Source organism: Gopherus flavomarginatus, chromosome 17 (assembly GCF_025201925.1).
Source record: "Gopherus flavomarginatus isolate rGopFla2 chromosome 17, rGopFla2.mat.asm, whole genome shotgun sequence".
Taxonomy (NCBI): Eukaryota; Metazoa; Chordata; order Testudines; family Testudinidae; genus Gopherus; species Gopherus flavomarginatus.
Genome location: NC_066633.1, coordinates 12,418,870 through 12,444,722, shown reverse-complemented (window position 1 = coordinate 12,444,722; position 25,853 = coordinate 12,418,870). Strand labels below are relative to the sequence as shown.

The 25,853-nt window shown below is 48.1% G+C and overlaps 1 protein-coding gene across 2 annotated transcripts in view; it reads left to right on the top strand.

Moving 5' to 3' along the window:
- The window catches only part of PTPA (protein phosphatase 2 phosphatase activator), a 40,881-nt gene extending 16,943 nt beyond the window's left edge, over positions 1-23,938 (top strand). The window contains exons 7-11 of one of the 2 annotated variants that reach the window (XR_007769964.1): positions 1,686-1,810; positions 4,748-4,848; positions 12,137-12,244; positions 13,264-13,377; positions 20,709-23,938. Coding sequence is in view for 1 of the 2 variants with exons in the window: in XM_050926208.1 (XP_050782165.1) it covers positions 1,686-1,810; positions 4,748-4,848; positions 12,137-12,244; positions 20,709-20,783 (409 nt within the window). In the remaining variant the exon portion in view is untranslated. The remainder of the gene's footprint in view (positions 1-1,685; positions 1,811-4,747; positions 4,849-12,136; positions 12,245-13,263; positions 13,378-20,708) is intronic. The other variant, XM_050926208.1, reaches the window with a different exon arrangement.
- The last annotated feature ends 1,915 nt before the right edge of the window (positions 23,939-25,853 follow it).

Below are 25,853 nucleotides of genomic sequence, written 5' to 3'. Positions count from 1 at the left end.
GCAGTAAACTATGTGTCCCCACTCTAAATCCAAGACAAGAGGTGATTTGATCACTGTGTATATATGCCTTCATGGAGAAAATGTACCAGCTGCTAACGGGCTCTCCAACCTAGTGGATAAAGGTATAATAAGAACCAATGACTCAAGGTAAAGCCAGACACATTCAGATTACAAATAAAGGATAACTTTTTTAACAAGTGGGGAGATTAACTAGTGGAGGAAACTACCAAGGGCAGTGGTGGATTCTCCATCTCTTAATGGCTTCAGGTCCAGACTGGATGGCTTTCTGGAAGATACATGGTAGTCAGTACAAATTATTAGGCTCAGTATAGGGGTAACTGGATGAAATTCTGTGGCTTGTGTTATGCAGGAGATCAGACTAGACGATCTAATGGTATCTTCTGACCTTTCAGTCTGTGAACCTGCAAGCCCTCCATAGCTCCTCTTGAGAGCTAGCACAATGTAGGAGCTGGGGTTTGTAGTGGTGCAAGCAGAGAACTGGCCATTGGAACGCCTACATTCTAATCCCAACTTTGCCACTGACTCGCTGTGTGAACTTGGGCAAGTCGCTTCTCCTCTCTGCGCTTCATTTTCCCCATCTGTAAAGTGGAGATGGTCAATCCTCCCTCACAGGGACTGTTGTACAGCTTAACTCAGGGATATTTGTAAAGTGCTTTGCGATCCTCTGGTGAAAAGAGCTGGGGGCGGGGGGAGGGGAGTGTCATTGTTATCAGGCAACAGACAGAAATTTTTTGCAGCAAAGTAAAATACACAGGGATGGTATTCAAAAGCTGCTGCTCTCTTTTTTTAAAATTGAATTCAGTAAAAACCTCAGTGCTGTGTTTGCCATTAAGTCTACTATCAGGCTCAATTTTCTCTATGGTCTTGTGGTAGAACATTTATCGAGCGTGCAGCGTTCTGTGCAGGGCGCTGTATGCAAGTCATGGATCCAGGGTTCTGATCCTGGTCTGTAAGGAACACCTTTAAAAGCGTACTCCCTCTTGTCGCCTCACAAATGGGCACAGAGAGCGGATACAGAGTGATGGGCATGACGGAATATGTTCTGCAATGAGTCAGAGTTGTCATCCCCAGGTACTAGCTCTATCTTCATCAAAAGATTTGGGGACTCTGTTGCCTTTTATGCTGTCACCATCACCCACTTACATTATCTCCTTTGGACAAAGTGCTGTTCCTTGACTTCCCTGCTTAGCCTCTTATGTATAGTTGAATGACCAAAATAGGCTCTGGATACCTCTTCCTCCTAAGCAGGGGCTCTCTGGGTAACATGAGTCGGGCAGGTTTATTTATACGAGTGTATCCTGTCCTCTGGTTAACCAAGAGGTAGAAATTTGGTACAAGAAAACCAATATTTGATATCTTTTAGCTGTAAACTTAACACTGCTGTGAACCAGACTGAGTCAAACCTCTGTCTTTCACAAATGGTTTATTGTCATTTGTTTCTCTTCGCATGGACTCTTGATGCTCACCCAGCCAGCAGGCTGTTGGCCTGGATCAGGTGCTTGTGCTGGGTCCAGAGAGAATGAGCTTGGGCCGTCTGGTTCTCTCCTGTATATGTAGATAGGTTTTCTGATTGGAAACCCACCATTGTTTCAGCAGGGAGGAGAGGCCCTGAGCCTTTACAACTGATGTCTTATATTACCCCTCCCCTTTCTTCTCTATCTTAGGTACCTGGAGGTGATGCGGAAACTCCAGAAAACTTACAGGATGGAACCAGCTGGTAGCCAGGGAGTTTGGGGCCTGGATGACTTCCAGTTTCTGCCCTTCATATGGGGCAGTTCCCAACTGATAGGTACTAACAAACCTACAAAATGTTGGTCTCTCTCCCCTTCTGTCCTTCACTGTGAAGATCATCAGTGGATCAGGATTTTTTTTTTTCCAGCTAAGTGTTACTTTAAAAAAGCTGATTTGGAAAGTTTGCTTGAAGTTTAAGAATTTTTGTTCTCTGCTTTCAAAACAAGCCAGTTGGTCAGAATGTGAAAAAGGAGGGTTACAGTGGAAATGCTGAAACATCTTAAAGTACACCTGTTTTTTATTGAGACTCCTGGGTGTATTTTTGTGCTGAAAAAGACAGTTTTTGCCCTGAGTGGCTTACAGTCTGCTCTTACTGCGAAGGCACTAGGGTGAGACTCAAATTTGGGTTTAATTTCCAGCTCTGCCATAGACTCCTGGGGCCACCTTGGGCAAATCACTTAGTACCTCTGGGCTTCATTTCCCTATCTGTAAAATGGGCACACTTCCTTTGTTCTATCTGTTTAGATGGTAACTATTTGAGGCAAGGACTTAATGCAGGGGCAGGCAAACCTTTTGGCCTGAGGGCCACACTGGGTTTCTGAAATTGTATGGAGGGCCAGTTCGAAAAGGCTGTGCCTCCCCAAACAGCCAGGTGTGGCCTGGCCCCCACCCCTATCCAACCCCTCCTGCTTCTCGCCCCCTGAGGGTCCCTCCGAGACTCCTGCCTGCCCCCCGCCACCCAATCCGAAACCTCTTGTCATTCCTGACTGCCCCCCTGGGATTCCTCCCCCACCCAACCACCCCTTCCTCCCTGTCCCCTGACCGCCCCTGGGGCCCCTGCCCCTGACTGCTCCGCCGGGATCCCTGCCCCCATTCAACCCTCTGTTCCCTGCCCTCTGACTGCCCCGACCTCTATCCACACCCCTGCCACCTGACCACCACCCTGAACTCCCCTGCCCTCTATCCAACCCCCCTGCTCCTGCCCCCTTTCCGTGCCACCTAGAGCACCAGGATAGGTCGCGGATCTGCAGGAACCCCGCCGCACAGAGCATTGTGCTGGTGGTGCGGCGAGCTGAGGCTGCAGGAGAGGGAACAGTGGGGGAGGAGCTGGGAGCTCAGGGGCCGGGCAGGAGGGTCCTGTGGGCTGGATCTGGCCCGTGGGCCGTAGTTTGCCCACCTCTAACTTAATGGGTGTGTATGACACCTAGCACAAGCAGGCACTGATTTCAGCAGGGACCTCTAGGTGCTACTGTAAACAAATAATAATGCATACTGTAGTCTGATCACAACAGGCAACACGCATCTGACACAATGCACTGGCTGGTCCACAGGATAATTCTGCTTTGGAACTGTGCTGCGAGATACCATTGATACATAGATAAGAGCCCTCATCATATTGTTCATTGCACAAATATTATGGACCGGAACATAGTTGGTCAGGTCTAGTGGGTGGATCAGGAATACCGTTTGGGGAATGAAGCCGAGGGTCAGCAACAGAGTCAACTGCCAGTTACCAGAGCTTGAGGTCAAGCCAGAATCGGAACCAGGAATCAAAGCTGAGCGTCAGAGCCGAGGTCAGTTGCAAAATGCCAGAGCCAGGGGTCAAGCTGGAATCGGGGTCAGAAGTCCAAGGCTGAGTTCAGAACCAGGATTGGTCACTGAGGTTTGGCAGTGAGGCATAAGGTCAGGAGGAGAGGCCAGAATCAAGCATGCTGGGAACAGGAGTGAAGGCAGAGGTAAGGGAGGAGCCGGGAGCAGAAGAGGAACAGGGTTGAGTGCAGGAGGTAGACATAAGAGGCTCCAAGGCAGGCACAACAGAAAACTACTTTGTTACATGGACAAACTTCCTGTTCCTACTCCTGGCTTAAATAGTGTAGTTGGACCTATCGGTGCAGCTGGGCCATCTTCCAATCAGAGCTCCTGTGGGTGGTGCGTTGGCTGGAGCTATCGCCCTAGTAGTATCTCAGCCCACCTGGTTTCAGTAGCCATTGGGTGGAGGCCAGGATGTGGCAGCTGTCTGGGAACTCCCAGACCTGGGTTCAAGACCCTGGATATCACAACTAATCCTATTGACTTGGGTCCACAGACAAAGTCAGTGAACCTAGTGCATCGCTGTCTTAGAGTTTAGGGTTAGAAATATGGCCTCTAGCAAGGAAGAATGATCTGAGCCTGACAATTAACATCCAGTAAATTCCACTTCAGTCTCTAGTGAAATAATGGAGCAAACTTTAAGAAGAGAGTATCTGTAAGTATTTAGTGGATAAGAAGCTGTGACCAATGAAGTCATGCATTTATAAGGACCAAATGTTACATTTTTGAATTTCAAAATCAGTGGGTGAAAGGAATGGAGTAGTTGTAATATAACTTGATTTTTGTAATGTATGTCAAGAAATCTCGTAACTTATGTTGTCTTGGCTGGAAACAGTACAGAATGGATGGAAAATTGGCAGCATGGGCATATACAAAAGCCAAAAAGAGGTCTGAGGGAATACTTTAGAAATCAATGTTTGCTCGTTTACCAGACAGATGTAGACAAACAGAGAAGAGCCTTGGAGGAGAGCAACCAACCTGGTTAGCAGGCTGATGAAAGATTAAAAGGACTGAATGTGTATGTAGCTTTGCTTGCTGAGGGCCATGGGCCCCTGAACCTACCAGTATTTTAATGGTACAAACATCAAGGAGGGGAGACAGATGACAGAGGGTGGCATAATGAAAGGATGAAATTAAGACAGGACACACGTCAGGAAACCTGTGAAAGTGTCTCCCAAGGGAAATGTGTGAAAGTCTCATCTATGGAGACATTTAAACTCCACTGGATAAAGCCCTATGCAACGTATCGTTGGTAGGAACCAATCCTTCACTGATCTCTGTGGTAGGTGACCTAGTATGAAACTTCTGTCTCTAACTCACCGGAAGCTATTGAAGTGGATTGTGTCTATAATGAGGGGCTGGAGCAGGAAGAGACCAGGCTGTTTGACATCTGAATTTTTTTCAGAACACCCAAACCTGGAACCTCGGCACTTTGTTGATGAGAAGGTGGTGATTGAAAACCATAAGGACTACATGTTCCTGGAGTGTATCCTGTTCATTACAGAGGTGAGCGTGGGGGTATTTACCCCAACGAGAGACTTATCAGCTGTATTGGGTTCTCTTGGGATTGGATTATTGGGTGCCTGCTGTGGCTTTCTCCTCCTCCTTTTGTATTTTTGGTCTGTCTTTGTGGAACATGTGGCTGAGCCTTTGTAGAAGCCCCTGACTCTCCTCTTGAATGAGTTCGGCAGGCATGTTGAGAGTGAATGTGATGAAGCTGCATGGGAGGTAGATATGGGTGATTTAGTGAGGTTTGCCATGGGTGGTAAATAAAGCAGATAGGTCGCCTTGGACACCTTTTTGGATAAGACAAGAGGTATGTGATTTCAGAAGACATGTGCTAGCAATGGCTGGTGTTCCTTGTTAAGTCAGGTCCTTGTGAGTGGTACTCCAAGCTATCCCTCCCTCAGCAATAAGCCTCTTGGCAGGGCCCTAGTGCCTCTGGGTCACCTGTGTGTGCTCCTAACCCACCACAGAGCCTGGGTTGCTCCAAATCTCAGCCTGGCCATTGGTTCTCTGTGGTAAAAGATACTTATTAAATGTCCATTCTTGTGAGCTAGTGAGGGGAGATGTCCCTCACTAGTAACGTGTCCAGAACCACATCCTTATTAAAGTGTATCATGGAATCTTGGGATGGGGGAAATAATGCTGGCAAAAGGTTTGGCAAAGCCCCTCTATGGTAACATCCAGTGTATCTTCATTAGAGGGCACTGTTTCTAAACGATGGTGCTTACTGCCTCCTGTCTGCAGCCACATGGTGTGAGTGTCTTGTCTGACTAGGCTGAGAGAAGGTAGGTGAGGTAGTAGCTTTTATTGGACCAACTTCTCTTGGTAGAAAGGTACTAGCTTTTGAGCTTCACAGACCTCTTCTTCAGATTTGGGGAAGGTAACCAGAGTGTTAGACCTCCTACTCCTGAGTGCTTTCTGTGCCAAAAATATAAAAATTCTGTGCCAAAAAATTAAAAATTCTGTACACAATATTTTAAAATTCTGCACATTTTGTCAATAAATAAATGCAGAGGCTCCAGCATGGCAGTGGGGAGCATAGGCCACTGGCTGCATGAAGGTGGGAGATCACCCTGCAGCCTCCCCACTTCCACCCCGAGACACGGACTCAGTGGTGAGGTTGCATCCAACCCTGACACAGCACAAGGCCTGGGCCTGCCCCAGAAACACCCTAGGGCCTGCCCTTCTGTGCCAGGCGCACAGGTGTGGGACAGGCAAGCTCAACCAGGCAGGATCCAAGTGTGGAGGGGCTCAATGTTGTGGGGGATCCAGGTGTCAGGTGAGAGGATTCTGTGTGGGACAATCTGTGTGAAGGCAGCTCAGCAGGGGATTTAGGTGTGGGGGGATCTGAATGCACAGAGGCTCGTGGGGGTTCCAGGTGCAGGGGCAATAGGACTCTGCAGGGGCTTCCAGGTGAAGGTGGTTGGGGTTCAGCATAGGGGTCTGGGTGTGGGGAATCTCGTCAGGGGGCTCTGATGCTGGGGGAGTGGGGCTTGGTGGGGTGGAGGTCTGGGTGCAGGTAGTTGGGGGTTGATGTGGGGGTCTGGATATGGGGGCTCAGGGTGGGGCTTGTCAGGGTGGAGGTTGGAGTGCAAGGAGCTCAGTGCGTGGTAGTCTGGAGGCAGGGGCTCTGGGTGCAGGGGGCTCCAAATATAGGGGTTCAGGTTCGGTGGGGTGGGGTTGAGGTATGGAGGGCTGGGGGGGGTCAGGGCATACGGGGTGAGGCCTGGCAGGGATGTCTGGGTATTGGAGGTCCAGATGCATGGGGGTTGGGTGGATGGGGGAGCAACTCCCTGTACAGTAACCCCTCCCCCCACAGCTGAGGAGTGATGGGGACAGGAAGCAGGGGAAGATGCTGAGCTTTTCTGCAGCTAGGGGAGGTTTCTGGAGGTGGGTCTGACACTCCTTGCAGGCAAGAGGAAGTCCCGTCCTTTCCTGCCTCCATCCCAGCTGCTGATCCGGGCTCAGGGTAGGAGCCACTGTCTGGGGTGTTCCCAGCCCTGCATTAATTTACTTCTTTGCCAGCTGCTCTGGGTGCCCAAAACAATGTACCTGCGCAGCTATGGAGTGGTGTATGATTGCTCTTGCAGCTTCCCGTTGGTTCCCTATCAGAAAGTCAGTTTTCTGCTGGGAAGCAAAGAAATCTGCAGGGGACGTGAACTCTGCACACGTGCAGTGTTGCAGAATTCCCCCAGGAGTAAGGACCTGCAGGAGAGCTCTGTGAAGCTTGAAAGCTTGTATATTCCACCAACAGAAGTTGGTCCAGTAAAAGATATTACCTCATCTACTTTGTTTCTCTAATATCCTGGGACCAACATGGCTACAAAACTGCAAATAGTCTAGGCTGGACATGTATACGGTGCTCATTCCCATGAGATCTCAGTGGGGAGAGCAAAGACTGTGCACTCTACTCCTGTTAGCAATCGCTTTTCTGGTAACCTGCTAGAAATAGAGGCTGACACAATTTTTATTCATGCAGTGCCACTCTTTTCTTGCTATTCTATGCCACTGTGCCCACTTTTTCTCTGTCTCCTCTTGCTAAATTAGTGGTCAAACAGACAGGTTCACATGATATACACCCACCCCACTATCATCAACAGTATAGTGAATTCTTAAAAGTGGCATATAGCTCCCTTTGAACCAAATCCCGAGAGGTGCTGGGCCATTGGAACTCCCACTGATTCCAGCAGATGCTGCTGGTGCTTAGCATCTCTTGGGATTTAACCCTTGATTTGCAGTTTAAAAATAACCTAATGGAAACCAAATATCACTGAGAACATGTGGCTATATAATGCCAAAGGAAAAAAAATTGTCTGTCTGGGGGGGATCTGTTTGTGCTTTCTGCTCAGTGAAAGCTGAAGCCAAGATGCTGTAGGATTTATTGTTTACAGTTTTGTTGTAGATGCGTTGGTCCTAGAATACTAGAGAGACAAGGTGAGTGAGGTAATATCTTTTCTTGGAGCAACTTCTGTTGGTAAAAGAGACAAGCTTTTGCGCTCATACAGAGGTCGTCTTCAGGTCTTCAAGAGCTCTGTGTAACCTTGAAAGTTTGTCTTTCTCCAGCAGAAGTTGGTCCAACATAAGATTTATTTTAATTCTGGGTTGTGTAACTTGTTCCTGTATTGAGGGTGTATTACAAATATGCATCTCTGTGCACAGGTATAAAAAACTATAAGCAAAATACAGATGACACTTTATAGGTTGAAGTGGATTTTTAAAACCTCTTTAGTCATTTTTTTTTCCCCTTGCAAAAATTAGCTTTTTATGGCTCCCGTTAAATAAATAAATATTTGTACCACAAATTTCATTGGAGCTGGTGGAATCTGGAGTTCAAAAAGTATCATGTCTAGCTGCTATAGCGCCACCTAGGGGCATGAAAAGCTGCTCTTGGTTCTTGTTGGGTGAGCAGATAAAGACTTGGGACAACGTGAATTATAAAACATGGGATATTTTTAACCATTTTTTCTCATAAATATTGTTTCAAACAGATTTATCTTTTGAAATGTAATTGTTTAGTTTCATGGGGAAAGGTTGCTATTGCCACTAGGTGGAGCTATAACAGCTTTTAATCCCAGCTTTTTGTCTATTAAATCAACAAGCTGAACAAACAATAAATATCATGGCAAAATAACGGGGAAAAAGGTTTTGAAACTTACTTTAATGCTTTTTTTCCTTCTAATTCCCGTGATTGAAAACCTGCTTTCCCTTAATAATATTACGTACACATAAAGCAAATCTCACACACTTAATAGCCTAGATTGAGTGCATTTTATAGGTATTGGATCATTCCTTGCTTTTGAACCATTCAAAAAACAGCAACTACAGTGGTGTGTTTTTTTGTTTGTTTGTTTTTTAAACATACAGTGTTTTCTTTGAGTTCTCCATTCCTTTGCCTGTATGTGATGTTTCAGTAATATAGATACTGGATTACATTGTTTTTATTTGTGTGTTAAACCTCAAACTGTTAAAGTAACAGTAACACAATGTCTGATCTGAATCCACTAAAACTCTTCTTTAATGCTCCTTGTAATCTATGAGTATTGCAGCAAATGTTACGTAAGCTAACTAATTTATAAGGTGACTTTTAAAGATGGTTCTGAAATGGCTTTGGTCCCTAAATAGGAGTTCCCTGTGTGTAAAGGGAAGTAGAGTGTTGAGTAGTGGCTGGAGCAGGGGACTGAGAGTCAGGAATCCTGGATTTCCCTCCCTGCCCCCCCCCCGGCTGTGTGACAGAGGGCAAGTAATTTAAAATGATTGCAAGATCTTCTGTGCAGGGTCTGTTTCTTTGTATGTGTTCCTACAGTGCCTAGGACAAGAGAACTCTAAGTGCTGCTGCAATGTAAAGAGTATGAACTGAACAAATCTGTGCCTCAGTTTTCCTGCCTGTAAAATGGAATTAATGCTGATGTGCTGGGTGGGAAAATATGAGGCTTTATTCACATATGTAACAGTGGTTGAAATGGGCCACAGCAATGTTATATCACTACTACTGAATCAGGCCTATAGGACTGACTTGTTCTCTGGTTTTAACTTCCATGTTCCAACAACAGTGTTTAAAAAAAGAATGGCAAAAAGCAAGTACTAGAACATCACTCCCACCCCTCCTCAGCTCAAAAACCCTTCAGAAGAAATAATCTGCCGTTGCATAATCCCCCCCAATCACTGGTGATATCTCTGGGTGCTTTGAATGGTGTTGTATGCAGTGTAGTTGTAGTTGTCAGTCCCAGGATATTTGAAGCAAGAGGAGGGGAGGTAATCTCTTTTATTGGACCAACTTCTGATGGTGAGAGAGACAAGCTTTTGAGCCATACAGAGCTGAAGAAGAGCTGTGTGTGGCACCAAAGCTCGTCTCTCTCACCACCAGAAGTTGATCCAATAAAAGAGATTACCTCACCCACCTTATTTCTCCAATGCTGTTAGTTATCTGGTGCCTACAATATGCAGAGCCCTCTGCAAGAGACAAAGATAAAGCTGCTCCCTTGTTAGATCTCCAGTATAATCTGTGGGACTGTGGTACATGGGAAAAGCCCAAGCATTGTGTGTGTGCTGAACTGTGCAGGGGGCTGAAGCCTGAACAAAACAGGGCTGTGTTCCTTTAAGAGCCAAGGGCAGGCAATGAAGAATTTCAGTTTCAATCTGGCTTCTAAATTTGGAGGTTTGGGAAGGGAGGGCTCAGGTTTCAGCTGGAAGGGAAGGAACTGACAGGAAGGCACTGCACAGAGCCGTCCTCCTCCCCCCCGACCCCCTCCAGTTACTGACAGAGGAACCATTTACAAAAGGCTGATTCTCTTGGGAACAGAGAGGCAGGAACGCAGCGTCTGTGAGTAATTTCCTGCTCAATATGGCTGCTCTGACTCACTACATTCCCCTGGGGTCACTGCGGGACTGCAGCGCTCTTGCTGTGTCTCTCGCTCTCTCCAGCTCGCTCGTTTTCTCTCTCTTCTCCCTTTGTGGCTAAAATGAGCTAATTTTTTTTTTCTCCCTCTCTGCCCTCCCTCCCCAGTTCGAAACAATAGCAAGTCTTCTGCTGGAGCGGACATGGGTTAGGAAGGCCACAGTCACAGATGCGTCAGGTGCTCCAGGCGCCCAAATCCTGTATGACTTGAACGTGGGTCTGGCCATCCTAACTGGCTTTTTCAGAGCTTCCCATCTGCCTTAACTCTTTCTGGCCAGGAGCGAAGCCAAAGGGGTTGATCAGGGCTGTGCCAATCTGAACGAAGGAGGGACTGGAGAACAGAATGAGGCTTGTCACTGAAATGTCTGCAGCAGAATCTTCCATAAAGAGAGAGATGCTTTTAAAAACTGCCTTTCATTGCATCCCAAGCACATGAGACTTGGGGCATGTCAGCTGGACTGTGCCAAGCCTCGTCAGTATAACCCCCTGACGTACACCATCTTCTCAGTCACCCACTGGTCATGATGGGATGCCAAATCTTTGTGCTTAATAACACGCCAGCTCCATTTAATTTTGTGTGTGTTTCATCTTGTATCTGCAAGGAAAACATATGCGCGCACACACAAAACGAAGGGGAGCAGGAATGGTTTAGTGGCTCATCAGTCATTCCCCAGCTCAGAAGAACTGCAAAGAGGAAGCAGAAATTCATCTGCGTTCTCATCGCAGCTGTTCAGAGCAGACAGAACTACATAACCGTTACCCACAGTGCTTCAGCCCTGAGGTCAATGGAGTCTAAATGTTGTCCTCTGAGTGATTTTTTTTTCTCTTCTTCCTTGTAAATTGCTGCCACTTTGCCTCTGCAGAAGGGCAGCAGTTTCTCACAAATGGATTGATCAGCTTTTTTACAGCAGGCAGCTTCAAAAACATAAACACTTTTCTCTGCTTAGTGGGGGGGAGGGGAGAGGGTTAGTTATTGAAGACCCAGGGTGCTCCTATCATGATAGTCAAAAAGACTCTTATTTCCCCATGATCCTTTTTAGCCTGAGCTTTGGCCTTGTGGTTTATGAAGTCATGAGAATTTCACTCAGTTATATTGGCAGCATTATTTTTTTCTCCCTGAGGGTCTGTTTAGTTGGTGGAGAGTGGCAAACAATGGGATAATCTAGAGGCAGCTGTCCTTGAGTTGAGCTCCCCCTAAACACTGCCCCCCCCCCCAATCTATCTCTGGAAAGAAACTAGCATCAATGATTAAATACTCTAGTTAAAAAAAATAAATCCATCGCCCGTTTGCTGTGTCTACTGTAAGATGGAGCCTTGCAGCTTCACCGGCAACGTGAAATGCAGGAACTTTAAAGAACCGCTAGACCCCCTGTAGCCCATCTCTGCTCATGGCAGGTGCAGAGTTTGGATCCAAGCGCAAGAGCTGCTGCCAGCCTGCGTTGCCCTCTGTATTCATGGTTGGCGGTGGTGGCGGCTGCTGCTGGTTGTTGATCTGAATGGAGAATGAGTCATTTTCTTGGAAAGCCCAGCAGCAGTGTTGCATGGGGAGCTTTCTGGGGAGAATGGGAGCAGCGCTGAGCTGGACTGTGTTAGTTCTTCAATGAATTCATACAAGGAGAAGGAAAAAAATGTGATTAGACTAGAATGTGGGGCAGAAAATGGTTGGCGCTTTCAGGTTGTGGGGGGCTGGGATACCCCCCTCCCTGAGTGGTAGTGCTGCTGCAGGAGGGCATGTGGAAGGAAGAAGGAGAGGGCGCAGTGACATGAATGGTGCTTGGGTCGCACAGCCCAGCAGGAATGTTTGTTGAAGTGAGCGTGACTGTGAGTCACTGGGCTGGTGCACAAACTTCCCTGTTGGCTCGACTCCCTTAGCTCTCTTCCTCTGTGTTTTAGATGAAGACTGGCCCTTTCGCTGAACACTCCAACCAGCTGTGGAACATCAGTGCTGTACCTTCCTGGTCCAAAGTGAACCAGGGCCTCGTCCGCATGTACAAGGCAGAGGTGAGTGAAAGGAGAGATGAGTGTGGTCTCCCCTGGTCCGGCATGCAACTCCTGCCTTGCAAGTAACAGCAACCTTTCAGATTGGCTCTTCCGTTCTTCTGCTAGTGCATCACTTTCTACCCAGCACCTCCTATAAGCTGGGTGTAGGGCACCTCAGAGCTCCTCCAGAGCCAGCAATCAGTCACCACTGACTTTTTGCTCCAAGAGGCTAAGGCTTGGTACAGCACCACCTTCCTATGCCATTCCCCATAGTGCCCCCTGGTGGGAGAGTCTCGATCTAGAGCCCATGGCAGGCTCCTCCCATACATCACTGACGCATATAACATCTCTTCTGAGAGGCTGGGCCTGGAATACCTCTGAGCTTCCTCCAAAGCTAACACACTTACCTCAGTTTTTAGATGTTTGCCTTTGTTCATCTCTCTCTTCTTCTCTCGCGCTAATTCTAGGTGTCCAGATTAAGAGCGGTTGCTTGAAGCAAATGTATTGCTGATCCGTACACGGGAATTACCCAAACTGAACTAGATCAGTTGCCCACCCCTGTGTGGAGACTCCTGAACCAATCTGAGTGTCTGCTCTTGGCTGCAGCTTGCCCATGTAGTCAGACACCAGATCAGTTAAATCAAAGCAGCTTCGGTGTGTAGACAAGGCCACCACAGCTGCAGCCTGCCTTCCCCTCAGCCCTGTTGTTCCACTGTGCGGTCAGCCCATGAGACTTGCTCTGTAAACCTTGACCTGGGGATTGGGCAGCTGTGGCTGTAACATCTCTTTTCCCCCACCTATGTGTACACCTCTTGTGGCACTTATGGAAGCTGGACAGGCACTTTTGACCTATATTGACCTATATTGACCCATATTGACCTATATTGACCTCTCACCAGGAGATAAGGCAGAGTCCTGACTAAGCAGCCCCACTCAGTGCAAGTGCATAAAAGGGTTAACTGTGCCTCTCCTCCTCCACTCTCTCCCTTCCCTTCTCCCCTCCCCCTTCCCTTCCTCTGAGCTTCACATCCTGTGTTTAGGTTCCAGCCCACATACCTCTCTAATCTGTGAGGCGTCACTCCCAGGGACCGGGCTGGCTCCTTCCGGCTGCAGCTCAGCTTTCCTCTGAAGAGCTGGGATCGCCAGGCAGTGGGGTAATGCCCCCCCCCCCGCCCCACTCTGCACCCCTGCTTCTTTACCCACTCTGCACCCCTCCTTCAGCTCAGTGGCTTTGTGCTGCCTCCTGTGTCTAAACCAGAGCTACAGCAAGTGCCAGTACTGCTCCCAGGGCTGGGGCCTCTGCCCTGTAAGAAATCCGAGGCCAAATTCTCTGGGGTGACCCAGCCGAGCCTGTGGTTACCATAGCAGAGGATTTGGCTCCAAGGGGACTATTAAAGCACACCAGGGTTCTCCAGCCTACCAAGGTGTGAGAGTGATCTGCTGGCTGCTTACCCCTGACCCTGCCAGTGCTTTTGGGCTATTTTCCTAGCATAAATATATGCAGACTGCTGTTCCCAGTACTACTGCTCCAGGCTAGTGCTCTGAGTGCAGGACTCCGTAAGCCTGGAACACCTGTGTCCAATCCTGCCTCTGACACAGGCTCCTCCTCTGGGCTACAGCAAATCTCTTCACCTCTTGGTTTCGCAGGGCTGCCAAGGATCCGACTGTGTTTGTAAAGCACTTTTTGAGACTGGGAAATGGTCATGGTGCCTGGCCATTTCAAGGGGTGTGTGCTAAATGTATCCCCATCCCTGACATCCTTTGGGGGCTGTGACCAAGACACCAGTGTTGTTAATACTAAGTCTTACGTCTGTGTAACGCCTTCCTTCCTTCCTACAGTTACTGACTGTAATGCAAACTACGCACAGGCACCTGGATACAACACTAGTGGGTGCTCTTGAAATGCCTAGAGAGATGCATCCACCTCTGGGGAGAAATGCGGAAGCTTTTAAACTGTGCGATATCATGATACAGTAGTTTAGACAGGAAGTGGAAAAATGCAGAGTACAGTTTAAATTTGCAGGACTTCTTTTGACAGGATGAACCTTTTGACAAGGACAATAGGGTTAATGCTCCTATTAAAAAGTGCTGTTGGCTCTCCAGTAACCACAAGTGGTTAGGATCTCATCTTCTCCAGAAGCTTGGACCCTCGCACCACACAGGGCGCTCCTAATGCCATGATGGGCCCTTCGCTTGGTGTGGATACAGACTCACCAGCACTGTTTCCTGCTAGCTACTTTTGGACGTCTCCCATTCAACTACTGATTCCGGCAGTTTCTGCTCCGTTTGTGAGATCAGACAGGAGCGTAGCAGATGATGCCGGGCATTGCTTTTAGCCATAATGGTGTGGGTGTTTTGGTTTTTTAATTTTTAGTTATTTATTTTTTTAGTATGGCTGAGCAAATTTTAGCCAAGATCTTCCAAAAGTGATGAGTAATTTTTTAGTTTGAGTGTCCAACTTGAGGCACCTTGAGATAGCAGTGAGCCTTCACCCTTTGAAAATCAAGCCCCCTTCAAGATGGGCACCTAAAATCACTCTTGAAAATCTTGGCCCTTAGCTACTGGTCCCTGAAGCAAGTTCATATTTCTCTTTTCCAGGAGCACTGTATTTGCCAACCCTTCCTTCTACCATCCCTCTCCCCTCCCCCCCATGCTGCCAATGGTAGCAGACAATACTTAGGTAAATGGAGCTCCTAATTGCTGGATTGAATCTTGGTTCATCTCCCAGGCAGGCAGCTGCTGTTGACAGAGCTGGGGGGGATTTGCATTCATGTTCTCTCTCACTTGTGCATGCTCGCTCTTTCTCGCTTCTCTCTCAGGCTGGCTAAGATCTGAGCAAGGCCACTGACTTTTTCTTCCACCATGGCTTCTTGCTGTTGATTAGATTACATTAACTCAATCTTCAGTATGGAGGCACCAAGCCAGCAATGTTCTAGCTATTTAACAGCTTCTCAGGTATATGTCTGCTGTGATTGATGGTGAGAAGCATCCAATGTCATCCAGACACTGAAGTGCTGCCACGTCATCCTAACAGGCAAGTGGAGCCAGCAAGAAGGAAGCGGAAGGGGTCATTCTTTACCAGTTGATCTGGAGATGGAAGTCCACGCACTCAACAATATGGGGCAACTGTCAAGAATAAGATCTAAGATCTGGATCGTTTAGAAGGCAAACTGGTTGCTTCAGTCTCATCTTTGCACCTCTCTGACTCTTGAATGCAGCAAACCTAAAATAGGAATGATTCTCTTGCGAGTGGGATCTGTTCTCTGGATCCAAAGATTCTGCGTACAAGGCCTGTGGTTGGGCAGTGGGTTGTAAACCAAGTATCTTCTGCCTCCCCCCCCCTTTTTTTTAAAATTGGGTATAGTTTTTGGCTGGAAGTGAGAGGGACTTTTCTTATCCTCTTTTCCATCAAAGGACAGAGAATGGAGCATGGCTAAAGCAGCAGCTGCGGTGTGTTCTCCTGAGCTTATCCTGAATTTCCTGTCCTTTCCCTCTCAGCTGCAGTCAGATGGGGAATACTTTCCATCAGGATTAGTCTAGTCCCAATCCCATCTGCAAAGGCTGCAGGAGAGACACTAATCCTGCTTCTGCTGGTGCTGGAGGAGGAGAGGTCTCTTTGCTGAACCCCTGGCCTCACTTTCTGGCAGGAAGGCTGGAGGAGGAGTCCCTGCCTCTTGTGAAGTTCCTCAGTTTACCCTGCGCATGTTTGAGGCCCAGGGTGCTGGGCCAGAAGTAGCATGTAGTGGACTAAATATCCATGCTTTGCTTTAGTGGTGGAATCTGTTCAGCAGGAACTCAAACCAGCCAAGTTCTACAGCAGCGCATCTACTGTAGAATCTCTTGGGGCAGTGGAGATGCTGGAAGCCACCTCAGCTCCACCCACCAGGGTCTTAAGGCTTCAGTTTGCTCTCTCCTTCCTATTGGTCAGCTTCGCCTACACGTTCTCACTGCTTTCCAGCTCTGCAGTGGCTTCCTCCTGCAGGTATTCAGCCCTCTCGCATCCCACCTCTGGTCTCAGAACCTTTCCAACTGGTTTTGGCTTCTGTGCATTGTGAAGAAGTTAGATTCTGCTGGAAGCAGCCTGACCTCTGGCCTCTGCTGGAATTCCACAGGCCTGGGGGCCTTCTCAGAAATCACACTGCTTCCCCGATGACGACAGCACCATGGCAGCTGCCTGCCTCTGGCTGTAAACCCCGTCTGTGCTCTGCACTGGGGGAGGGTGAGCTGTCCTCCTGGACATACCGGTTCCTTTCCCCAAGGGGCCATGCAAGAGCTTGCTGGTTTCCGGCATGCCAGCAATGAGTCCTTCAGTTCAGTTAGTGGAGACAAGGGCGCGTTTGCCCACGGAAGGGTGTGCTGGCACAGTGCCAGGCCCCCTTGCAGGTACTGACTCCTGCCTCTCTCTTAAATACAAAATCAATACTGCTTTAAAAGAAGTGACTGCAGCAGGAGTGTTTGCTTCCTAGGCAGAAGGGCAGGGGGGACTGGGGCTCTCTGAGGAGGTTTCAGAAGATCCAGATGAACCTCTGGAAAAGGAGTCTGGATTTACATTCCCACATGATGGGATTGTTCTGGTTCTGCTGCAGGATGGTAAGCAGCATTCCTGACTCATCATCCCAGTTCTCCAGTGTAGACAAGGCCTGAGATAGCTGTGCCTGTGATGTGCCAGGGAAATGTGGCTGGGCCAACGAGTGCACGGAGTGGCTGGTTCTCTTGCTTATCTTTATGGTTCAGCACATCGTCACAGGAGCACTGCTTCTGCCAGTACTGTTTGAAGCATTCACGTAACGTGTCTGTTGTCATCAATCCATTCTGGGATTCCTGAAGGACCTATTCCGTAGTGCTTAGCTTCATTGTTGGGAATAGGCTCTTCTGGGAAACTTCCAAACACCAGGCACTGCAGGGTACAAAGGAGTTAAGACAGGCTGCAGAACTTGTGACTTCCCATCCATGCTGGAAATAAACAATGTCCAACTGCATCAGCTCAGCCTCACCTGAGCTAAAGATCATGTCTTGGGTATTGCAGTCAGTTGGTGTGACAAACGTTCAGCCTCCGGGCCTTCCACCCATTGATTATTTTCAGTGCACCTTGACTTAGAGTCCAAGTGGAATACCCATCCAATACAACAAGGCCAAAGCCCTGTGCAACCAGTGCTCAGATCGTCATGGCTTCCTCCTTTAAAGTTAGTCAGAGCCTACACTAAAGGGTCGGTGCGACTGTATTTTTTTTTTTAAATGCGTAAAAATACCTTCCTGCCTCTGTCCAGTTTCCCACACTCAGCTCTCCGTTGAACAAGACTTCAGGAGACAGATGCCTACTGGTGCTGAGAGGAGAAAGTAAAGCTCCCTCTTCTAACTGACCAGAGAACAACTGATGTCGTGGCATAAATCTCTTCCATTGAACTCCTGGTGGAGAGAGGATCTCCTGCGGGGGTGGGGGGCAACCCAAGCTAGGAATTTGCTCTGAGCTCCCTGTATGCAGACTGGGGAGCAGGGGGGATGTAGTAGCATTCTTCTAAGGGCACTTCTTCACCTAAACACTGCAGCTGCTCCGCTGTAGCGCTTCAGTGAAAATGCTACCTATGCGGACGGGAGGGCTTCTCCGTTGGGATAGGTAATCCACCTCCCCAAGAGGCATCAGCTAGAAGAATTCTTCTGTCGAGTAGCCCTGTATGTTCAGGGTTAGGTTGGCTTAACTATGCTGCTCAGGAGTGTGGATTTTTCCCACCGGTGCATTACGTATTTAAGGCAACAGTGTAGACCAGGCCTTACTCTGCTCACCGTATTTAAGGTTTTCTTCACAGCCATAATAGTGAGAGCTGGCTACACGAGGAAATTAGGTCGGTATAACTACATAGCTCAGGGGTGTGAAAAGCAGACCCAATCCCTAGTGTAGACAAGACTAGTCGATGGGAGAATTCTCCCATCAATCCAGCTATTGCCTTTCCGGGAGGTGGAGTTACCTTGCCCAGGGGAGAACTCCTCCCGTCAGTGTAGGTAGTATCTTCACCGACACAGACAAGCCCTAACATTCTGGAGAGCAAGTTAGTAGCTTCAGGGAGGTGTTGACATGGTGTATTGGTTGTTTCCATGCCCTGTCTGAACGCCAGTACAAATGGCTTCCACTGGGTAACCAGGCTGGAGAACATCATTGAATGACCAGCCTAACGCACGCAGGCAGGGTCCCCAGGCCCTGCTGCCAAGACAAGAGCCCAACTAAAAATAGCACCAGCAGCAGCTGCCGCTGCAGTGTGAAATGCTCAGTTCCAGTGCTGCAGGCGGATTGCTCCTCTCTCTGTCTGAGGGTGCTCTTCTCTGCTGCTTCCTAGTCCATCTGTGGTCTGTAGTGCTGTGGGTGCCTGCTGCCATCCCGCTGCATTGGGGGAGCACCTGGCATGCAGTCTGGTTCATGTCCACCCTGAGCATTGTCCTCACTTGTTGGCAGTGGGTGTTGGTGTGAGGCAGTTGAGGGACCTATTCGCTGGGGCGGAGGGAGCTGGGTGTAGCCCTGCTGCCCTGTAAACTGTAGAACTCCCAGGATGTGATGGTGACACATCCCACTGTGCCGTAATGGAGTGAGCCCTTCCCAAGCCTGTGTTCCCTGTGCTGGAGCAGATTCCCCTCTTTGTCCTTTTTGAAAATCTTTTCCATTTATTCTACTTCCTCTCTGCAGGAAATGGCCATTTTAGAACCTAAATGGTGCTGCCCAGTTCTGTTGGCATCAGATCCTTGTGCCCTAGTGGAGAATGCCCTCCAGCCCCACTCTCTGTCCAATTCAGAGTGCAATTGCTCCTTCAGCAGCTGTTGTTGCGATGCACATGCAAATGTGAGTCTTGCATGCCCCTCTGGGCCGTGACAAGGGTCCACTTCATACCCCTCCATAGGAAAGGCCAGGGGCTGAGAAACTGCTACAAGGGCCTGGTCAAAGATCCTTTCCTTTGATCCAGCTCGTTCCTCTTGACACTTGACCTTGCCCATGGCGAAATATCCAAAACAAATCCTTTTTTTATAGCGCACAGGTTCACCCGCTCCCACTCTCTCCCAAGCACCCTGCTTCGGATTAAACCCACTGGCTTTTCTTCTGTTCTCCTCAGGCGTGTGGAAGCAGGTCAGGTTCATCCGCTCCCATTGTGGCTGTGCATCTGTCTTATTCCCAAGCTCGCAGGAAGCAGTTGTGTGGCCTGGAGTGTGATGCCTGGCTGGAGAGCCCTACCTCACAGCTAGTTTGCTTTGCACACACTTTTCCCTTCCAGGTGTTCTTCTTTCATTTCTCAGACTCTCCTCCTGCCTTCGCTTGGGTTTGGCCTGACCATAGCCTGTTCCCTTCGAAAACGCCTCTTGCGAGGTGCACAGGTTGCTTGTGTGCTCTGTGTTGGAGTCACCATCCCTGCTTGTGCAGCTGCAAACATGGGACCCTGACAGATGCTTGTGTCGGGTTTATCGGAGCTCTCCTCTGCTGCTCCTCCTCTTTCAGGAATAGCAAGAGGGAGCAAACACGCTCCTTTATGTCCTGTCCCTTTATGTTCATTGGGGAAGTTGGTACTGTACAGCTGGGTCTCGGAGCAGCATCTCCTTCCCATGGCCGGCCCATTGGCAAGTGGCCTGAGTTACATCAGTGTTAACAGGAAAGGTCATATGCTAGAAAATACAGTTCCAAGTGGTGCCCAGTGCGACTGAAACCTTATCTAGAGGGCCCAAAGATGAGGTGCCTAAAATGATTAGGGGCATGGAGAGCCCACTCTGGAAGAAAAGAATGAAAAGACTTGGGTGGTTAGGGGACTGGTAAGAAGAGAACACAACAGAGGTATATAAAATAATGAATTGGATGGAGAAGGTGAATCAATACATCTCTCTCTCAAAATAAGGGGGCAGCCTGTGCAGTTGAAAGGCAACTGATCTAAAAGCAAAAAAAAAAAAGGAAATATGGTTTTGGACAATATATAATTAACGTGGGGAACTCATTTCTGCAAAACATTTGAATCCAAGAGGCCAGAACTGCCGATCCCAGAGCTGAGGTGGCAAATTTTTTTCCCACATAGATTTCTGTAACTCCTCGTGTGTTCTTTGCCCCTGGATCTTTGTTATGGCAAGGTGGTGAACTTAAAGGTATTGATAGAGACATGGCTACCGAGGTAAATCGCCCTCCTCTGCTTCCACTGACACTCAGGGCCTAAACTTTTGAAGTTCAGCTGAAGACAAGGGGCATTAGGGGCACTCAGAATCAAGCCCATGGTGTTTCTGGAATGAACTGAAGGAGGGAGTCGTCAAGGTAGCTCTTCCTTCGCAGCCCCTCTGGATCTCGGAGCTGAGCTGCCTGTGTTTGTTCCCCACATGGGTTCCTGAGCCCCAGTCTCAGGCTGGGAGTGAGTTAACTCTGGGTGATTTGTTCAAGTGGAAATGTGCTCTGGTTTTCTCTGCTTCTGGTGGGGGTGATCCCCTGCCTGCAACATGCTGGTTTTACGCCTCTCCTTTTCTGTTCCCACAGTGCCTGGAGAAGTTTCCTGTGATCCAGCACTTTAAGTTTGGCAGCCTGCTTCCTATCCAGCCTGTCACATCTTAAAGAGGCCGTGGGAGGAGTCAATGCAGTGGAGACGACAGTGCGGCGCTCTTCCTCCTCCTTCCTTCCTTCCTTCCTCCTCACCTCTCCAGACCCACAGCCCATTCATCCCTTTGTAGAGAAAGTTACAAAGCACTTAGTGACCTTGCATGAAAGAAGTGACCAAGAACAGCTGCTCATGCAAGTGCTCCCCGCACTGACTATAAAGTGACCAAACCAGTGCTGGGCTTCAAGCCTCCAGTGCGTTCAGTCTTACACTGTCCGTGGCTCGAAGGGCTGCCGCATGCTGAGCTGGGCGGGAGGGTGGCTTGAATGGGATTTGCGTAGAGGATACTTCTAGTATGGCCTTCTAGGAAGACCTCTGCTTTTTATCCCCTGGAGGTAGGGGGTTGGGAAGGGGAGGAAGGTGTGTAGTGGGGGTGGGGTGATTACCGTTTCACTGGAATCTTTTGCTGTCTTTTTTGAGGGACCCAAGGTGTGCAGATCAGGCCTCTGAGTCCATTAAAAAACAACAACAAAAAAGCCAGCTCTCGCTGTTGCGGCTGTGAAGAAAACCTTAGAAAGAGGTCCTGGGGTGTGAACATGCCTGGGTGGCAGGAGGCCCCAGTGTCTATGCTGCTGCCTTTGCTCGCAAAGGGTATTTTGCAAGGGGTAGAAGAAGTGGTAGAAAATCCCTGTGGGTCACATGAAGCCAGGGTGCGCTCTCTCCCCTAGCCTGTGTAAGAAAATGTCTTTTTTTTTTCTCCTCCAACCCCTATCCCTGGCAAACTTCCTTGAGACTTCCTTTCACACCACCTTGTCCTCTCCAGGGTACCAGCTGGGAGCCCCACCCCTGTCAGCCTAGGTCCTAGGATGCTGAGCTGGCTTTGGAGCTGGAGATGGGCTCAGGGGAAGTCTTTGGAGACCAGATGGTTGCATTTCTGTGGGAATGGCTCTGCAAAGACACTGTTCTAGCAGAGCCTGAGCCAGTTATTTCCTGCCCTCCGTAGCTAATGAGCATAAACTCCACAGAGGGTACCCATGCCCTCTCCATCGGTACTTTGGGCTCAGCTGAAGCTGGGCACAGGCCCCTTCTCTACACCCACCTTTTCCTGTGTGATGCTTAGCAGCCACTAGAATGGGGGCAGCCTTAATGTCCTCACTGTAATTTATCATGGCTGCTTTTGCTTGATTATAAATTGTAGTGACAGCCCTATAATAAAGGGATTTTTCCCCTTCAGTAGCACATCCTTACATACCGTAGACTTTACTGTAGGGAGTGCAGCGTATGGCAGGTATATTGGCTTTAAATCTATTATTTAACTGCTGGAAACAAAATGTGTGTCAATGTCTTGGGGCAGCCTTTTGCATTCTTAAAAAAAGTCTTTCACCTCCCTCATTCCCTGCAACAGCTGCCACCCGTCCGGGGCAAACTGTACAATTATTTTTACCAAAACCCCCTTAAAGCACCAGACATGCTTTGTGTTTCCCAAGATGCGCAGGTTGTTTAGAAGGCTTATTCAGCATACTTAATTCATACAGTGGTTCTAGACTCTCACTTCCAGTGGCTTAGACTTAGGAGCATCTCTGATTAAATGAGGGGCTTAGACATGCCTTTGGTAATTAGTAGTGCTAGAAAAGGAATGACAGAAAACGGCTGGGATGGATTTGAGGTGAAACCTTACATGATCGCTTGAGCCTGACAAAGATTCTTTTTAAGTTCCTAGCTTGAGAGGGCAAGTTTACTCCTGGGGTATTAACAGACATTGGTTTGGAGTGTGGCAGGGGTTAGCACCAACTGTGTGTAGCAGGGCTAGCAAGGGCACTTTTTTGTTTGGCTTTCTTAGCGAGTGCAATGCCAGTTTTTTTCTCCCGCTGCTGTCATCTGCAGCCAGCCTGCCTAACCTTTTCCATCTGTGCCCCTTGATTGCTGTTAAGTGATGGAAAAAGTTTATTTTGCTCATGGAATTGGGTTTTTCGCAATTTTCTCTTTGGCTGCATCCCCTAGAATTAGCCTCGTCCCTCTCCAAAGCTTGTGACCTGCTGCTGGGGGAAGAAGGGATGAGAAATGCATTTAAATTTAAGGTGCAGTATCTGTTTCCTGGGCTAAAAGGGCAAACCCTGGCCAAGCTGCAGCTGTTCTCTCTATCCCAGTGGTTTGGGCCTGAGCTAGTGCAGCGTAGGACAATGGCAGCTGAACTGAATCTGCTCGTTTTGTTTTTTTACGTAGAGGGGTTTATCAACTTACGTTTGAAATAAAATGTAAAAAGTCCACCCCCCGTTTTACTCCCAAATCATTAACAGGGTATCTAGGTAGAGTTAAATTACAAATAAATCCACTGGAAAAGTGAATTAGGAAGCCTTTAACCTTTCAGGACCCCTGAGCATTCTATGTTCTGGTGCTGTAGGATGCAGGGATGCAGTTCAGGGACCAGAGCACAATGTTCTAGACCGAGGAGGCCTGGCTCTCATCTTGCCCTTACTGCCTCATTGCATGACTTTTGGCAAGTCCTACCATGCACTAAAACAGGTCTAATAGCAGCTGCCTGGCAGGCTGGGCATGACTTAGGCTGAGATTTTCAAAGTTGTCCAGGAGATTTGGACACCATATTCCCTTCCATTTTAATGGGAATTAGGCTTCCCGTTCAAACTAAATGAAAGTTGAGACCTCAATGTCTGCAAAGCTCTCTCTGATCCTTGGTGAAAGATGCAATAAGAGTGCAAAATAGAGCACTGAAAGGGTACATTGCGTTAGGTTTTAGTGATGGCGCCAACCTTTACTGGGGCCAGCCTATAACTCTGAACAGGGGACGTAAGGAGGAGCTAATATGGAGTTGTTTATTTATGGACCATCTAAGTCTGCACCCTCATTCTGTCACGGATTTGGAATCTTAAGCAGCTAGTGTTTGTGTGAATCCTGTTGGTCCACCTTTAACTTGCCCTCAATAATCTGGCAATAGGCTGCTTCCATTCCTTGGTCATTACTGTGATTCCTGTCAGATCTCAACCGACGGCCTGTTTGAGTTTTGTCCCTTTCCCTGAGTGGTTCCACGTGCATGCATCAGACCACCTGCAACACCACCTGGCTTCCCCCAGGTCTGCAGAAGCAATACCTGAGCATCCCACCTCCCCATGTTCTCCCATGTTGTGGTTTTAATTAAAAATCTGTGTGTTTTGCACCTGGTGATTGTGTTTGACTGTGTTGGAATAGGGTTAGCCATTTGGTGGCTCTGCTTCCAAAGCTAATGGCTGCAGCTCTGACTCTTGGGTGCTTTCTATCCCGGTCATTGATCGCTCACGCCAAAAATGAATGGCCCTTGTGCTTAAGGATACATTTGTCTCATCCAGTTCAGTAGTCAGTCCTTTTCTGTTTGCATCATTATTGGATCTTTGTGTAAATTTACTACAAAACGTATGCAACCAGCAAGGCATTTAGGCCCACTCCCCTGCAGGCAAATACCTCATGGGCATTCTGAAACTCCCATGAGCTGAGACATTTCAATGGTCAGGTTCATTCTGAGGCAGGGTAAGAGCTGGACTGAAGACATTTCTCCTTTGAGGCTGGCCTGCTGTGGGGTTCTAAAGCATGGCTTTATGTGATAGTTCAGGAGAACAGCTCTGTCTAGCTCCAACCTGAAACCTGTGCCTGGATCTTCTGCAAGCTTCAGTTTATCTTGTTGAGAAGTTCTGAATAAACTCTAGTGTTACTGGCAATAGCTTATATTCTTCCCTTCTGTTTGGCCTGCCTAGCCTTGGTTTTCATGCTGCTCAGAGTGATGGTGTATCACGGGAAATGACAGGGCAACTGAACGTCAGCTGTCATGTATAGCTCCATATTTTCTTTAAAGGTACTTGTATTTGCCTTAGACAGCTCCCTGCGAGAATCAGCTGCGTTATTGAAAAGAACAGATGCTCTGGGCTTTCCACCATCTTCTCACCACGGCCAAAATTCTTGAACACAAAATAAAAAATTATGCAGTCAGAATCTCTTAAACATCGATTTATCAAGGATTGAGGAATGTTTATATCAGTTGCATTTAACAGTATATTAAATCTCTTGCTAAAATCGGAACAAAGTCATTTCCACGAGCTTCCAGTTGTTTATTGCAGTTGCACTCAAAATCCCTAGTCAGGGTCAGGGCCTATTAGGGGTAGGCCATGTACAAACACAGAGGCAGACCTGGTCTCTGCCCAGAAGAGTTTGCAGTAGCTGGCCCTGATTCAGCAATGCACTTATGTGCGTAAGTCCTTATATAAGGATGGACTTACGCACATGTTTCGGTATGTTGCTGAATTTGGGCCTGTAAGCAAAGGAACTAGACAAGGCCCTTGGTTAGTTGGCATCTTTCTAGGATACCTAAGAAAAACATTAGAGCTCACTCCAAAATTCAAGGTATCTAATTAGGACAAAAGGTAAGGTCTGTATTTTAATATGCAAATGACCCCTGAATGAGCCCCACTCGGTGCTAGACATAGCAGTCAACTCCTTCAAAAAGTTGGGAAGTGATAAGGTTACAAATTTGGGCCCCAATCCTGCAAACGCTTGCATATCAATGGGACTAGTCACATGGATAAAGTTAAGAATGTGCATAAGTGGCTACAGTACCAGGCCTTTAGTACGTCTACACTACAGTAACAAACCCGTGGACTTGGGCTTGCAGGGCTCAGGCTACAGGCCTAAGAACTGAAGCGTAATTCTCCTCCCTTGCAAGGTTTCAGAGCCTGGGCTCAAGCCGGAGCCTGAATCTACACCGCAGTTTTTAGCCCCACAGCCCAAGTCGTGTGAACTGGAGTCATCTGACCTTGGCCAGCTGTGGGTCATTTATTTCAGTGTGGACGTATCAAGGTCTTGATCCTGCAATCACAATGAGGACAGAAGTAAAACCCTAGCTCTCAGCGGGCTTACGAACATAAGAGGGGCCATTCTGGGTCAGACCACCTTGCCCAGTATCCTGTCTCTAACAGTGGCCCACACCAGTAATATTTCATTCAGTGGGAATACTACTACAGGAAGAGTGCTGAATACTGCTACTGAAAACAGACTCATCTTCTACATTCCTAAGAGTCAAAGAATAAATGGACACAAATCGGACG